Below are 14,315 nucleotides of genomic sequence, written 5' to 3'. Positions count from 1 at the left end.
CATGTATTTGTATATATTTGCATCAAATGTGAATTACATAGACGGAATTGGATATAAAGTTTGAAGAAATTTTAAAGAAAACTATAGGGATGTCAAAGAATTGTCAAATGGAGTTTTTAAAAATGGGATAGAAAAAAATACAAAAGTATCTACTATCCATGATAAAATGATATAGGTAAGCCCATCAAAAAAGTTGCTGGTTCAATAAGCTTTCAAAAATTTGGAATTAAAATTTGGAATTCAAACTGTGGAATGAAAAATTGTTTAAATTAGTGAAATTTGTTGAAAATCACATACCATATCAACCTCAGAACCGCATCGTATAAGAAATTATATTAAAATCTATTTATATTTGAACATATTTTATAATATTTTTGGCATATCAATGTTCACAATTGTTGATGCATCTACCTGCATTCTTCTACTACTATCTAAACTGGTTTTCAACGGATACACTAATCATTACATTGATGTGAGCTATTCAATTATATTTTATTTTTTTAAATGCTCTGTGAAAACGAACTTAAGGCTGTATGATGCAATAGCAAAACAAGAATGTGACAGAAGCAATTCACAAATCAGATGATGATCACAATTCAACACTAAAGTACCTTTTAATGTTTTTGTTTCTGGTAATAACACCAATTCTATTCCAACCAATTTTACATTTTCGGTTTAATATATCTTTTTATTATACATTTTTTTCAAAGTATGTATGTGAGTAAAATTATAATCAATTTATTATATCTAAAATCGGAAGAGCTTGTAGTCTTTCTATAGATGAATTCTTGAAGGCTTTTCAAAGAAGAGCAGTTGAAGACCAATAGAAAATATAAGGCCTTTTGTAGAAAAGCTTTTGAGAGCCCAAAGAAGCCGAAGAGCAGTTAAAAGAGCTTTCGGAGGCATTTTTCTGAATACCTGTTAAAGACCTTCTATAGAAGAGCTGTGAAAAGTCTTCCGTTCTAAATTTCTTGTATAGGAATTCTGTCTCCTAAAGATATAAAAACCTTAAAGTCTTTCAAAGATAGAAAAATCTTTTATAGATATAAGCATTTTAAGATTTATAGAAATGGCTTTAATTTCTCTTCAAGGACCTAGTTTAAAATTCTGTAAAAGGCCTTCAAAATCTCTTTGGTAAACATCCTTTAATAGTTAGATTGTCTTTTTGGAAGCATTTACAGGTTTTATTTTAATTTTTCCATAAGTTTTCGAATTTGGAAGTTTGTTTTTGAACGAGCAGCTAACTTTCACACAAAAAAACAATGCAGGCGACTAAGTTTGAGTTTTTGCAAAGGATGGGTATTTTGTTGTATCACTTACACCGCTTGGTAAAGCATACAAAAGTTTGTTTCCGGTAAAACTAAAATCATTTCCCCCTTAAAGAGTGTACTTTTCTAATTCAATTTCTAAAATCTCTCATTTTCACCCAAATCATTTTTATACCTTCCACCATAGTATGGAGGGTATATTAAGTTTGTCATTCCGTTTGTAACTCCATAAAGTACATATATTCTTGATCAGCATAAAAGTTTATGTCGATTTATTTATTTTATTTATTTATATATTCGCTTGTAACACAGAAGCCTTCAGGCCAAAATAAAGTAGTACATAGCATTACAATAATCCTATTAAAATAATGTAATGATATTGGCGATGTCCGTCCGTCTGTGGAAATCACTCTAGCTTCCGAACGAAATGAAGTAGGTTGATAAAAAAATTTTTTTTGATGATTTTAGCGAGATTATTCGATGGAATTTGTCAATTTACGTATTTGAAGTTCGTAATGGATGCTTCAACATATGACAAAAAATTGCGTTTGCAAGTCCTCGTCTTCGTATAGCCCCCATATAACGACACTTCAACTTCTTCTTTGCTTTGCTTGAATGCATGAAAATGTTAATATCAAATGTTGGATTTAGTATATATCCAGTGTAGCGGCGTTACCATTCTCAATTAAAACATGAAATTGGTTTCCTATTTTGTTATGAATGCTAACACTATTCTTTGAATTCCGAGTTTTTGGAGAAGATGGGCATTTTGTGGTTTCTCCTGATCCTCTCCGCCTGGTAAAGGGTACAAAAGTTTGTTTCCGGTAAAACTAAAATGTTTTCCCCCTGAAGAGTGTGTAAAGAGAAGAAAAACACGTCTTCGTATAGGCCCCCCTATAAGAGAGGGTTAGTTTTTTTTTTTAATTTTCAAGTTCCTTCAAAATAGTGGAAGGTATTAAAAGTTCGCTCCGGTCGAATTCTAAAATGCATTGAAATTTGTGTGCGCGTGCGTGTTTTTGTTGTGTAATGGTTTAAAATAAAACCCCTTTTTAGTTGTGGTATGCCATGTAAATCGATGCGGTTACACATCGTGTCAGGATATTCATTAATTTGTCATTATGACAAAGATTTGCCAATGAATGCAATGAATATTGACAGCTTTCATATTTGATGGCGTTAAGATTGTGGTTTTATGTTGAAGGTAATGGATTTATGTAAATAATAAATAAGTTAAAACAAAAGGCCATCATTTCAAGTGAAGATCAAGGTATATTAAGCACCACAAAAAACTGAGGGTCAGTTAGTGGGAGTTTGACTAAAAACCTGTCTTAGAAATTAAAATTTGTATTAAACCCACTTTACTGCATATTCAATTTGAACTAAAATGGAAGTATCCCCCAGGTTATTGCCCTAGACTTCGAAGACAACTTTGGATTAGTTTGTACGTATTGCCGTTAATATATATCCACGTTTTGGAAGTCCGAAGACTAATGATTTTTGTGAATTTTGTTTTTAGGTTGCAGTAAATAGAACCAATAGAACCTTTGGTCTAGAAACTAAAATACTTGTTGGGGTTATAATCTGCTTGCTGAGGTGACTTTCTTTGGGCCCTCTCAAATTAAATCTATTGCCAACAGAAATATGTTCTAATATACAGTCGTGTGTATGAATGTGTTGAATGTGTTTCGGTTAACAATTGAATTAGTATACAATTAGTGATAGCTTATCTCAACAGCTGTTTTCTAGCTTGGCAATTTTTATTTTTATTGTAGTTTACAATGAACTTGTGTGCAGACTAATCAAAAGCATTTCTTTCAAAGCAATTCACCGGCTAAGCACTCTCCATTCATACAAACAGAAATGATTTGTGGAAAAATACAAATCAAATCGATATCAAAGCAGACGCCTTTGTGATTCCGTTGCAGTCGTTGGACTGACTGCCCTGGCTAGTTTTCCATTGAAAAATCATCAAAATGTCGGATATTCTCTTGGAATGTTCCCAGCTACAGTTGAGGACAATGTTGGATATTCTCAAATCGCAGCTACCGCGTCGTATACAACAACATAATTTCATTTACAGTTATCTCTATCATTACGAGCGCATAAATGCAAATCGAGAACAGCTGAAATCGGAACGATGGAATTTGAGATTCTATACCCATCGCTATGGCAAGCTGGAGAATTGTACGCTTATAACTTTGAATGGTTGTGGGGTAAGTTTTGTCTTATTTTTCCAAGATTCAGAAGAATTGAATTGCTGTTGTTTTTTCAGGATTACATTGTGTTATGTTTTACCCTGCAAGAATCCCAAGAGGAGCTAAGAGAATGCCTTGCCAAAACGAATTTAATCGAATGGCGTGCCAAACGTATGTATTTGATCTGCGATGAAAGTATAATTCCACTGATGAAAGAGATGCTTCCTCTGAGGTTGAATATAGATTGGGATTGTACGCCGTTTGAAAATATAATGTATATAACAAAGGAAAAGATTGCTGCACTACAAGTTGATGAGTAAGTCGAATAAAGATTTATTTACTTTATGGATCAGAAATTAAAAAGTATCTGTTAGGAAATGTTGATGAGCTTTTGTGATAAATCTTTAAAACCATTTTTTTTTGAACATTTTAAAATTTGATTAGTATTTCTTGCATATAAATGGTCCTCGAAAATGCATTAGTGGCGCAGAGGCCTTTTTCTACCTAAGGAATAAATAAATATGTTGCTATACAGAAGGAAGAGCCGTAGATGGTCCAATAAAACCAATGAAATGTTTTCTGTCAAAAGAGGATCCATGGGTGAGCTTCTGTCTATAGAAGAATACGTTCAAATGGTATCTAGAAGATACACTGAATGCAAGTTTTAATGACATCGTCTTTGAATGGTGAATCCTATAAGAGGTTTCTTATGTATAAAAGACCCTAAGAGGTCTTCCGTTAATAGAATAACTTTTAATTACTTCTGAATATACTTAGAGAGCCGTGAATTTTTCAAAAATATTATTTTTATACCCTCTACCATAGTATGGAGGGTATATTAAGTGTGTCATTCCGTTTGTAACACCTCGAAATATACATTTTAGACCCCACAAAGTATTTATATTCTTGATGAGCGTAAAATTCAATGTCGATTCAGCGATGTCCGTTTGACGTCTGTGGAAATCACTCTAGCTTCCAAACGAATTGAAGTAGGTTGATAAAATTTTACTCAAATGTATACTAATCTGCAGGACTTTCGGTATGAAAATTGGGCCATGGTTTTGGTAAAGCCCCCATACAACGATGCCTCCCCATATTCGGTATTTTGATGATCTTAGCGACATTATTCAGCGGAATTGTTTCAAATTTGGTACTTGAAGTTCGTAATGGATACTACGGCATAAGACAAAAAATGGTCTGTACAGGTTCACGTCTTCGTATAGCCGCCATATAACAGTACCTCCTTATATTCGGTATTTTGATGATTTTAGCGACATTATTCACTGGAATTGTTTCAAATTTGGTATTTGAAGTTCGTAATGGATATTACAGCCTAAGACAGAAAATTGTCTGTGCAGGTCCACGTCTTCGCATAGCCCTCAATATAACGGTATCTCCCGATATTCGATATTTTGATGATTTTAGCTACATTGTTCACCGACTTTTTTAAGTTTCGCATTTGAATATAGTAATGGCTTATTGCAAAAATTACCTACACAGGTCCATGTCGTTGCATAGAACCTATATATAACAGCTACATTCGGTATTTTTAAGATTTTAACAGAATTTTTAACCGATTTTATGATTTTTAAGAATTGCCAAATTCGTTCCAAATGGTGGAGGGCATACAAACTTCGGCCCGGCCGAACTTACAGTTTTTTTACTTGTTTTTATTATTTTATAAAATCTACACAATTTCTTCCTTTTCAGAATCCTACCCCAGGATTTATATGTTGCACCCCTGGATGCTGAAAAACATGCCGCCACTATCAACGAAAATTGGACTCACAAATATGAAAATTCCTTGGGTTTAGTACGTCAATCTATCGAATTCAATGGTGGTCTGGGACTGTTTCGCCGCGGCGAAAGCCAGCCGCTTTGCTGGATGCTGGAAAATGAATTTTTGTCTCCAGGGTATGCTTTCATGAATAAAACTTTACATTTTCTTAGAGAAAAAATAATGACTTATTGTATTTTTAGTTTCCTCTATACCATGCCGTCGGAACGGCGCAAAGGTTATGGCGAATTAATTATGAAACTGGAACTTAAGCGTCTACTCAAACTCCACAATTTGGACTTGTTTACCTATGTCATTGTCACCAACGAACGATCATTGCAGTTACATCGTAAATTGGGTTTTGAAATTGCCACACGAATTGTTTGGTTCGGCAAGCCACATTAAAGACAATGAAATGGGTGTTTTAAAAGAGCAATACAAAATTTAAATCTAAATAAAAATTTATGGCCATGCCATACCACAATATGTGTTATGGTTTTATACCCTCCACCATAGTATGGAGGGTATATTAAGTTTGTCATTCCGTTTGTAACACCTCGAAATATACATTTTAGACCCAACGAAGTATATATGTATATTCTTGATCAGCATAAAATTCTATGTCGATTTAGCGATGTCCGTCCGTCTGTTTGTCTGTGGAAATCACTCTAGCTTCCGAACGAAATGAAGTAGGTTGATAAAATTTTATTTAAATGTATATTATGTTTGCAGGACTTTTGGTATTAAAAATGGGCCATGTAGGTCCACGTTTTTCGGTATTTTGATGATTTTAACGACATTATTCACCGGAATTGTTTCAAATTTGGTATTTGCAGTTCGTAATCGATACTACAGCCTATGACAGGAAATTGTCTGTGCAGGTCCACGTCTTCGTATAGCCCTCATATAACGGTACCTCCCGATATTCGGTATTTTGATGATTTTAGCGGCATTATTTACCGGAATTGCTTCAAATTTGGTGTTTGAAGTTCGTAATGGATAAGACAGAAAATTGTTTGTGCAGTTCAACGTCTGCGTATAGCTCCCATATATCGGAACCCTCCGATATTTGGTATTTGATGTTCGTAATAGATACTCCAGCCTATGAGAGAAAATTGTCTGTGCAGGTCAACGTCTGCGTATAGCTCCCATATAGCGGCACCCTCCGATATTCGGTATTTTGATGATTTTAGCGACATTATTGACCGGAATTGTTTCAAATTTGGCATTTGAAGTTCGAAATGGATGCTACAGCCCATGACAGGAGATTGTCTGTGCAGGTCCACGTCTTCGTATAGCCCCCATATAACAGTACCTCCTTATATTCGGTATTTTGATGATTTTAGCGACATTATTCCCCGGAATTATTTCATAATTGGTATTTGAAGTTCGACATGGATGCTACAGCCTATGGCAGGAGATTGTCTGTGCAGGTTCACATCTTCGTATAGCCCCCATATAACGGTACCTCCCGATATTCGGTATTTTTATGATTTTAACTACATTATTCACCGATTTTTTTAAGATTCGCATTTGAATATAGTAATGGCTTGTTACAAAAATTACCTACGCAGGTCCATGTCGTCGCATAGACCCTATATATAACAGCTACATTCGGTATTTTTAAGATTTTAACAGAAATTTTAACCGATTTTTTGATTTTTAAGAATTGCCAAATTCGTTCCAAATGGTGGAGTGCATTCAAATTTCGGCCCGGCCGAACTTACAACTTTTTTACTTGTTTGTATTATTTAATAAAATCTTAACACATTTTTTCGTCTCCAGAATCATACCCGAGGATTTATATGTTGCACCCCTGGATGCTGAAAAACATGCCGCCACAATTAACGAAAATTGGACTCACAAATATGAAAATTCCTTGGGTTTAGTGCGTCAATCTATAGAATTCAATGGTGGTCTGGGACTGTTTCGCCGCGGCGAAAGTCAGCCGCTTTGCTGGATGCTGGAAAATGAATTTTTGTCTCCAGGGTATGCTTTCGTGAATAAAACTTATATTTTCTTAGAGAAAAAATAATGACTTATTGTATTTTCAGTTTCCTCTATACCATGCCATCGGAACGGCGCAAAGGTTATGGCGAATTAATTATGAAACTGGAACTTAAGCGTCTACTCAAACTCCACAATTTGGACTTGTTTACCTATGTCATTGTCACCAATGAGCGGTCATTGCAGTTACATCGTAAATTGGGTTTTGAAATTGCCACACGAATTGTTTGGTTCGGCAAGCCACATTAAAGACAATGAAATGGGTGTTTTAAAAGAGCAATAGAAAATTTAAATCTAAATAAAAATTTTTGGCCATGCCATACCACAATATGTCTTGTGTTTTTATACCCTCCACCATAGCATGGATGGTATATTAAGTTTGTCGTTCCGTTTGTAACACTTCGAAAAATAAATTTTAGACCCCACAAAGTATAAATATTCTTGATCAGCATAAAATTCTATGTCGATTGTCCGCCCGTCTGTGGAAATCACTCTAGCTTCCGAAAGAAATAAAGTAGATTGATAAAATTTTACTTAAATGTATATTATGTCTGCAGGACTTTTAGTATTGAAAATAGGCCATGTAGGTCCACGTTTTGGTATAGCCCGCATATAATGGTACTTCCCTATTTTCGGTATTTTGGTGATTTAAGCGACATTATTCATCGAAAATGTTCACATTTGATATTTGAAGTTCGCTATGGATACTACAGCCTAAGACATAAAATTGTCTGTGCAGGTCCACGTCTTCGTATAGCCACCATATGGCGACAACCCCCAATATTCGGTATTTTGATGATTTTAGCGACATTATTAAAGTTCGTAATGGATACTACAGCCTATGACAGGAGATTGTAGGTGCTGGTCCACGTCTTCGTGTAGCCCTCATATAACGGAACCTCCCAATATTCGGTATTTTGATGATTTTAGTTTGAAGTTCCTAATGTATACTACAGCCTAAGATAGAAAATTATCTGTGCAGGTCCACTTCTTCGTATAGTCCCCATATAATGGTACCTCCCTATATTCCGCATTTTGATGATTAAAGCGAGATTATTCACCGGAAATGTTTCAAATTTGGTGTTTGAAGTTCGTAAGAGATACTCCAGCCTATGGCAGAAACTTGTCTGTGCAGGTCAACGTCTGCGTATAGCTCCTATATAGCCGCACCCTCCGATATTCGGTATTTTGATGATTTTAGCGACATTATTGACCGGAATTGTTTCAAATTTGGTATTTGAAGTTCGTAATAGATACTACAGCCTATGACAGGAAATTTTCTGTGCAAGTCCATGTTTTCGTATAGCTCCCATATAGCGGCACCCCCCGATATTCGGTATTTTGATGATTGTAGCGACATTATTCACCGGAAATGTTTCAAATTTGGTGTTTGAAATTCGTAATGGATACTACAGCCTAAGACAGAAAATTGTCTTTTCCGGTCCACGTCTACATATAGCTTACATATAGCGGCACCCTCCGATATTCGGTATTTAGACGATTTTTGCGACATTATTCACCGATTTTTTTTCGAGCTGAGCATTTAAACATTGTAATTACTTATGACAAAAGTTGCTTATGCAGGTTCATGTCGTCGTATATATTATAATATAACGGCTACATTCGGTATTTTTAAGATTTTAACAGAATTTTTAACGATTTTTTTTTTTTTTTTTTGAAAATTGACAAATTTGTTCCAAATGGTGGAGAGTATATAAAGTTTGGCCCGGCCGAACTTACGGCTTTTTAACTTGTTTTTCTTAAGATTTTAGAATTTTTGACTTAAAAATTTCCGCTGGGAAAATCTAAGAACTAAATATTCCAAAAATAAAAATGATTAATTATTCAGCTACAATAAAACTGGGCAGTGATCTTGTGCGCTGCCGCATACGCATGGTAGAAGAGTACAGGTAGTCGCATCGTCATAACAACCTTCGATTGGCGACGTAAAAGAAAAATATAAAAATCTACCATTTTTTGAAAACAAAAACATTAAAAAATTTCCAAGTGTTGACCTGTATTCTTCTAACATGCGCAGACGATAATGTGTAAGATAATAAAGGTTATGACCTAAACACATAGATATCGATGTGTTCAGTGGACAGCCAAGACCACTTGAATGATGGAACAAACAGCCCTGCAATGTTTTCCATCCAACATCAGAATAGATAAGATAACTTGTGTGGCTGCGATTAGGTTAAATTGGATTAGTTTCAGTAGTAGTTTAGGAACATATTTTTAAATAAAAACCAGAATTAAATTGACAAGGGAAGAGTGAGGTTGGATTCCTATTACCGTAAATATCAAGTGTTATGAAAGTCTGAACATTGGCAGCACTTATTCCTCCACTAAAACTGACAAATTAATCGTTTCCGGTACGTTTTTTTCGTAGTCGGTCGGATAATTATGATTTGAACTAAACATAGATAAGATCAATTATGTTTTAGTGGAAATCAGTGATAGCTTATCTCTACAGTTGATTTAAAAATACAAATTGATTCGATATCAAAACAGACGACTTTGTTAATTGTTTACGGCGTTTAAGAGTACTTCCTACTTTTCCATTCGAAAAAAAATCATCAAAATGTTGGATATTCTCTTGGAATGTTCCCAGCAACAGCTGAGGACAATGTTGGATATTCTCAAATCCCAGCTACCGCGTCGTATACAACAACACAATTTCATTTACAGTTATCTCTATCATTACGAGCGCATAAATGCAAATCGAGAACATTTGAAATCGGGACAATGGAATTTGAGACTCTACACGCATCGCTATGGTAATCTGGATAATTGCACGCTAATAAGTTTGAATGGTTTTGGGGTAAGATGGAAGTTGAGATTTTTTTTTAGATAAATGATAAATACGATTTCTTGTTGTTATTTCTTTTTCCAGGATTACATTGTCTTATGTTTTAGCCTACAAGAATCCCAAGAGGAACTGAGGGAATGTCTTGCTAAGACAAATTTAATTGAATGGCAAGCCAAACCGATGTATGTGATATGCGATGAAAGCATAATTCCACTGATGAAAGAAATGCTACCCCAAAGATTGGATATAGCTTGGGAATGTTACTCTTTGGAGAACATAATGTATATAACAAAGGAAAAGATTGCTGCACTAAAAGTAGACGAGTAAGTGGAATAAAATGTAGCTACAAAAAGAAGACCTGTATATGATCCAAGGAGTCAATTAAATATTTTCTCTCAACAGAGGAGTAATAGGTTTTCAGCACAAAAAATTTCTCTGTTAAAATCGCCCATCAATGGAGGATCCATAAGAGGTTAAAATACCTAAACAGATCTTTCGTCTATGGAAGGCCTTTATTCTGTACATCAGCAGGAAGACTTTTAAAGGAGTTAAATAGAAATAGTTTTTAGGTCTTCTGTATTTACTTTGACGGCCACAATCATTACTTTTATACTCCTCACCTTAGAAAGGAGGGTATATTAACTTTGTTATTCCGTTTGTAACATAACATTAGAACAATTTGTATTGTCTCTAGGATGGTTGGTATTGAGAATGATATATATCGGTCCACGATTTGTTGTAGTCCCCATATAAAGGTACCTTCCGATATTCGATATTTTGATGATTTTTGCAACATTTGTTCACGGATTTGTCTAAAAATTGGTATTGGTAATGGGTTCTGCTCCTGTGGCGAAACATTGTATGCATAGGTCCAAGTTTTGGTATACCCCCATATAACGGTACCTCCCGATCAGCGTGACCGTTGTGCCACTAAAGTATCAATTTTGCTACTTTTTTTGGGCTTTGATACCTTTGTGCCACTTTTTTATTTTGATCCTAAATGAACCACTTTTTTGAATTTTTGTGCCACTTTTTTATACATTGTGCCCTCCGTCTGTCCGTCTGTGGAAATCACTCTAGCTTCCGAACGAAATGAAGTAAGTTGAAATAAGTGCAGGTCTACGTCTTCGTATAGCCCCCATATAACGGTACCCCCGATATTCGGCATTTGGATGATTTTAGCGACATTTTTTATCGGAATTGTTTCAAACTTGGTATTTGAAGTTCGTAATAGATACTAAAGCATATGACAGGAGATTGTCTATGTAGGTTTACGTCTTCTTATAGCCTCTATATAACGGTACCCTGATATTCGGTATTTTGATGATTTTAGCGACATTATTTACGGGAATTATTTCAAATTCTGTATTTGTACTTCGTAATGGATACTACAGCCTATGCCGGAAAATTGTCTGTGCAGGTTCACGTTTTATAACCCCAATGCACCTCCCTATATTCGGTATTTTATTTATTTTAGCTACATTATAAACAGATTTTTTTTTTCAAGTTTCGCATTTAAATATTATAATAGCTTATGACAAAATTTACCTATGCAGACCCACGTCGTCGTATAGACCCTAATATACGGCTACATTCGGTATTTTTAAGATTTTAACAGAATTTTTAACCGATTTTATTTTATTTTTTTTTGTGAAAAGAGGGTATTCAAAGTTCGGCCCGGCCGAACTTACAACTTTTTTACTTGTTTTAAATTAAATGTGAAATAAATTGTGCCACTTTATGTGCCACCATTTAAAGTGATATGTGCCACTTTTTTTAAGAAATGATACTTTTTGTGATACTTTTTGAAAATTTCCAGCGGTCACACTGCTTCCGATATTTGGCATTTTGATGATTTTTGCCACAATTTCCCACGAATTTGCCTAAAAATTGTTATTTGTGGGTCATAATGAGTTCTAATGTTTTCTTTACCCTAAGGTTTAGGGTAAACATTTGTATACCCTCAGCCATTTGGCCAAAACGTGCCTCATCGGTTTTAGACCCTAGGTCTCTTTGGACCAAATCCGTTTCAGGACATTTGGAGTCGATCCAGCGATGTCCATCCGTCTGTCTGGCTGGTGCGTACGATAACGCTTGCAGGGAGTACTCGATTTAGTCCAAACTTGGTACATTGAAATATTATTATCAAACTTAGATCGAGTTTGGAGATAGGCAATATCGGTCCACTCCTTCTTGTACCTCCCCCACAAGAGGTCGAAATGTTCAAAAAAATATTTTGCTGCACAGAAAGAGAAAGGATAACCCAATTTTGCTCCAACTTTGCAAATCCTAATATTTGCATCCGTCCTAGGTCAAGGCGAAAATGGGCAATATGGACAAAGGGTCAAAATTTTGAATAATTATAATTTTTATATAATAACGAATTTGCCTAAAAATTGTTATTTGTGGGTCATAATGAGTTCTAATGTTTTCTTTACCCTAAGGTTTAGGGTAAACATTTGTATACCCTCAGCCATTTGGCCAAAACGTGCCTCATCGGTTTTAGACCCTAGGTCTCTTTGGACCAAATCCGTTTCAGGACATTTGGAGTCGATCCAGCGATGTCCATCCGTCTGTCTGGCTGGTGCGTACGATAACGCTTGCAGGGAGTACTCGATTTAGTCCAAACTTGGTACATTGAAATATTATTATCAAACTTAGATCGAGTTTGGAGATAGGCAATATCGGTCCACTCCTTCTTGTACCTCCCCCACAAGAGGTCGAAATGTTCAAAAAAATATTTTGCTGCACAGAAAGAGAAAGGATAACCCAATTTTGCTCCAACTTTGCAAATCCTAATATTTGCATCCGTCCTAGGTCAAGGCGAAAATGGGCAATATGGACAAAGGGTCAAAATTTTGAATAATTATAATTTTTATAAAATAAGATGTAAGAGTCTGATTGTCTTCAAATTGGACAAATCGCAATATTTTTATCGTTTTCATGTATTTTTTCGATTTTATTTTATAAAATCTTAACATATTATCCTTCTTTTCAGAATACTTCCCGAAGATTTGTATGTTGCACACCTGGATGCTGAAAAACATGCTGTCACAATTAACGAAAATTGGAAGTACAAAAACGAAACCTCATTGGGTTTAGTGCGACAATCGATCGAATTCAATGGTGGTCTGGGTCTGTTTCGGCGCGGTGAAAGTCAGCCTCTGTGTTGGATCCTGGAGAATGAATTCTTGTCACCAGGGTATGATTCTATTATAGAGAATTTAAATTTTCTTTTAAGAAAAAACTAACGAATTTTTGCATTTTCAGATTCCTCTATACTATGCCGTCGGAACGGCGCAAGGGCTATGGCGCACTGATTATGAAACTGGAGCTTAAACGGTTACTCAAACTTCACAATTTAGATTTGTTTACCTTTGTCGTTGTTCACAATGAACGGTCAATGCAGTTACATCGTAAACTGGGCTTTGAGATTGCAACAAGCATTGTTTGGTTCAAGAAGCCACATTGAAGACAATGATATGGTTGTTTTGAAACTGCAATAAAAAATTTGAACTTCAATTAAAATTTATGGGCATGCCTTAATTGTTATTTATAGTTTGAAAATGTGTTCTTAAAAATTCTAAGATTATATAGGGTAACATTGTAAAGAATGAAATGGATTGACCCATGTCAAGGTCATTGAATCCATGTCAGGGGTTGAAGAGAGAAAGAGAGAGTAAGAAGTTGAGAGAGAGGAAGAGTGGTCATTGACCCCATGCCAGGGGGGTCAAAGAGAGAGAGAGAATAATAGAGAGAGGGGAGACGAAGAGGGAGAGATCAAGATATAATTCTTATTGACCCCATGTCAGGGGTCAAAGGGAGAGGGAGAGAGGTGAAGAGCGATGGATGGAAAGAAGGAGCGAGAGAGGAAGAAGGAGAGGAAGAAGGAGAGGATGAGGGAGAGGATGAGAGAGGAAGAGAGGAAGAGAGGGAGAGAGAAGGAGAGAGGGAGAGAGAGGAAGAGAGGAAGAGAGGAAGAGAGGGAGAGAGGGAGAGAGAAGGAGAGAGGGAGAGAGAGGAAGAGGGAGAAGAAATAGAAGAGGGTGAGGAAGAGGAGGAGGACGAGAGAGGATCCCATGTCAAGAGGTCACTGACTTTGATATGGGGCCAATGAATAACTTGTCTCTCTTCCCCTCTCTCTATCTCTCTCTCTTCCTCCCTCTCTCTCTCTTCTTCTCTTTCTTCCTCTCCCTGTCAGGGGGTCATTGACCCTATGTATAGAGGTCATTGACCTTGATATGGGTCAAGGACCT

General features: G+C 35.8%; 2 protein-coding genes across 3 annotated transcripts; both read left to right on the top strand.

Moving 5' to 3' along the window:
• The first annotated feature begins 2,972 nt into the window (after nt 1–2,972).
• Nucleotides 2,973–7,552, top strand: LOC101899881 (uncharacterized). 2 transcript variants are annotated; one of them, XM_011296268.3, is made up of 4 exons: nt 2,973–3,481; nt 3,541–3,779; nt 7,026–7,229; nt 7,295–7,552. In XM_011296268.3, exons 1-4 carry the CDS (start codon nt 3,242–3,244, stop codon nt 7,494–7,496), a joined length of 885 nt encoding a protein of 294 aa, XP_011294570.1. In that variant the 5' UTR covers nt 2,973–3,241; the 3' UTR covers nt 7,497–7,552. The 2 variants fall into 2 exon arrangements, with proteins under 2 accessions (XP_011294570.1, XP_011294569.1); XM_011296267.3 differs by lacking the exons at nt 7,026–7,229; nt 7,295–7,552 and adding exons at nt 5,174–5,377; nt 5,444–5,701 and having other exon boundaries at nt 2,983–3,481.
• A 2,081-nt stretch (nt 7,553–9,633) lies between these two features.
• Nucleotides 9,634–13,550, top strand: LOC101900569 (uncharacterized). Its single transcript, XM_005188507.4, has 4 exons — nt 9,634–10,071; nt 10,144–10,382; nt 13,058–13,261; nt 13,330–13,550. Exons 1-4 carry the CDS (start codon nt 9,832–9,834, stop codon nt 13,529–13,531), a joined length of 885 nt encoding a protein of 294 aa, XP_005188564.1. The 5' UTR covers nt 9,634–9,831; the 3' UTR covers nt 13,532–13,550.
• The last annotated feature ends 765 nt before the right edge of the window (nt 13,551–14,315 follow it).

Source organism: Musca domestica, unplaced genomic scaffold (assembly GCF_030504385.1).
Source record: "Musca domestica strain aabys unplaced genomic scaffold, Musca_domestica.polishedcontigs.V.1.1 8, whole genome shotgun sequence".
Classification (NCBI taxonomy): Eukaryota; Metazoa; Arthropoda; class Insecta; order Diptera; family Muscidae; genus Musca; species Musca domestica.
The sequence above is the reverse complement of the archived record's forward strand: the minus strand, read 5'-3'. Positions and strand labels throughout refer to the sequence as shown.

Coding starts and splice junctions, on each gene's coding strand:
- LOC101899881 (XM_011296268.3), top strand. CDS start 3,242: ATGTCGGATATTCTCTTGGAATGTTCCCAGCTACAGTTGAGGACAATG. Junction 3,482..3,540: donor TAACTTTGAATGGTTGTGGG/GTAAGTTTTGTC, acceptor TTGTTTTTTCAG/GATTACATTGTGTTATGTTT. Junction 3,780..7,025: donor GCTGCACTACAAGTTGATGA/GTAAGTCGAATA, acceptor TTTCGTCTCCAG/AATCATACCCGAGGATTTAT.
- LOC101900569 (XM_005188507.4), top strand. CDS start 9,832: ATGTTGGATATTCTCTTGGAATGTTCCCAGCAACAGCTGAGGACAATG. Junction 10,072..10,143: donor TAAGTTTGAATGGTTTTGGG/GTAAGATGGAAG, acceptor TTCTTTTTCCAG/GATTACATTGTCTTATGTTT. Junction 13,262..13,329: donor AATGAATTCTTGTCACCAGG/GTATGATTCTAT, acceptor TTGCATTTTCAG/ATTCCTCTATACTATGCCGT.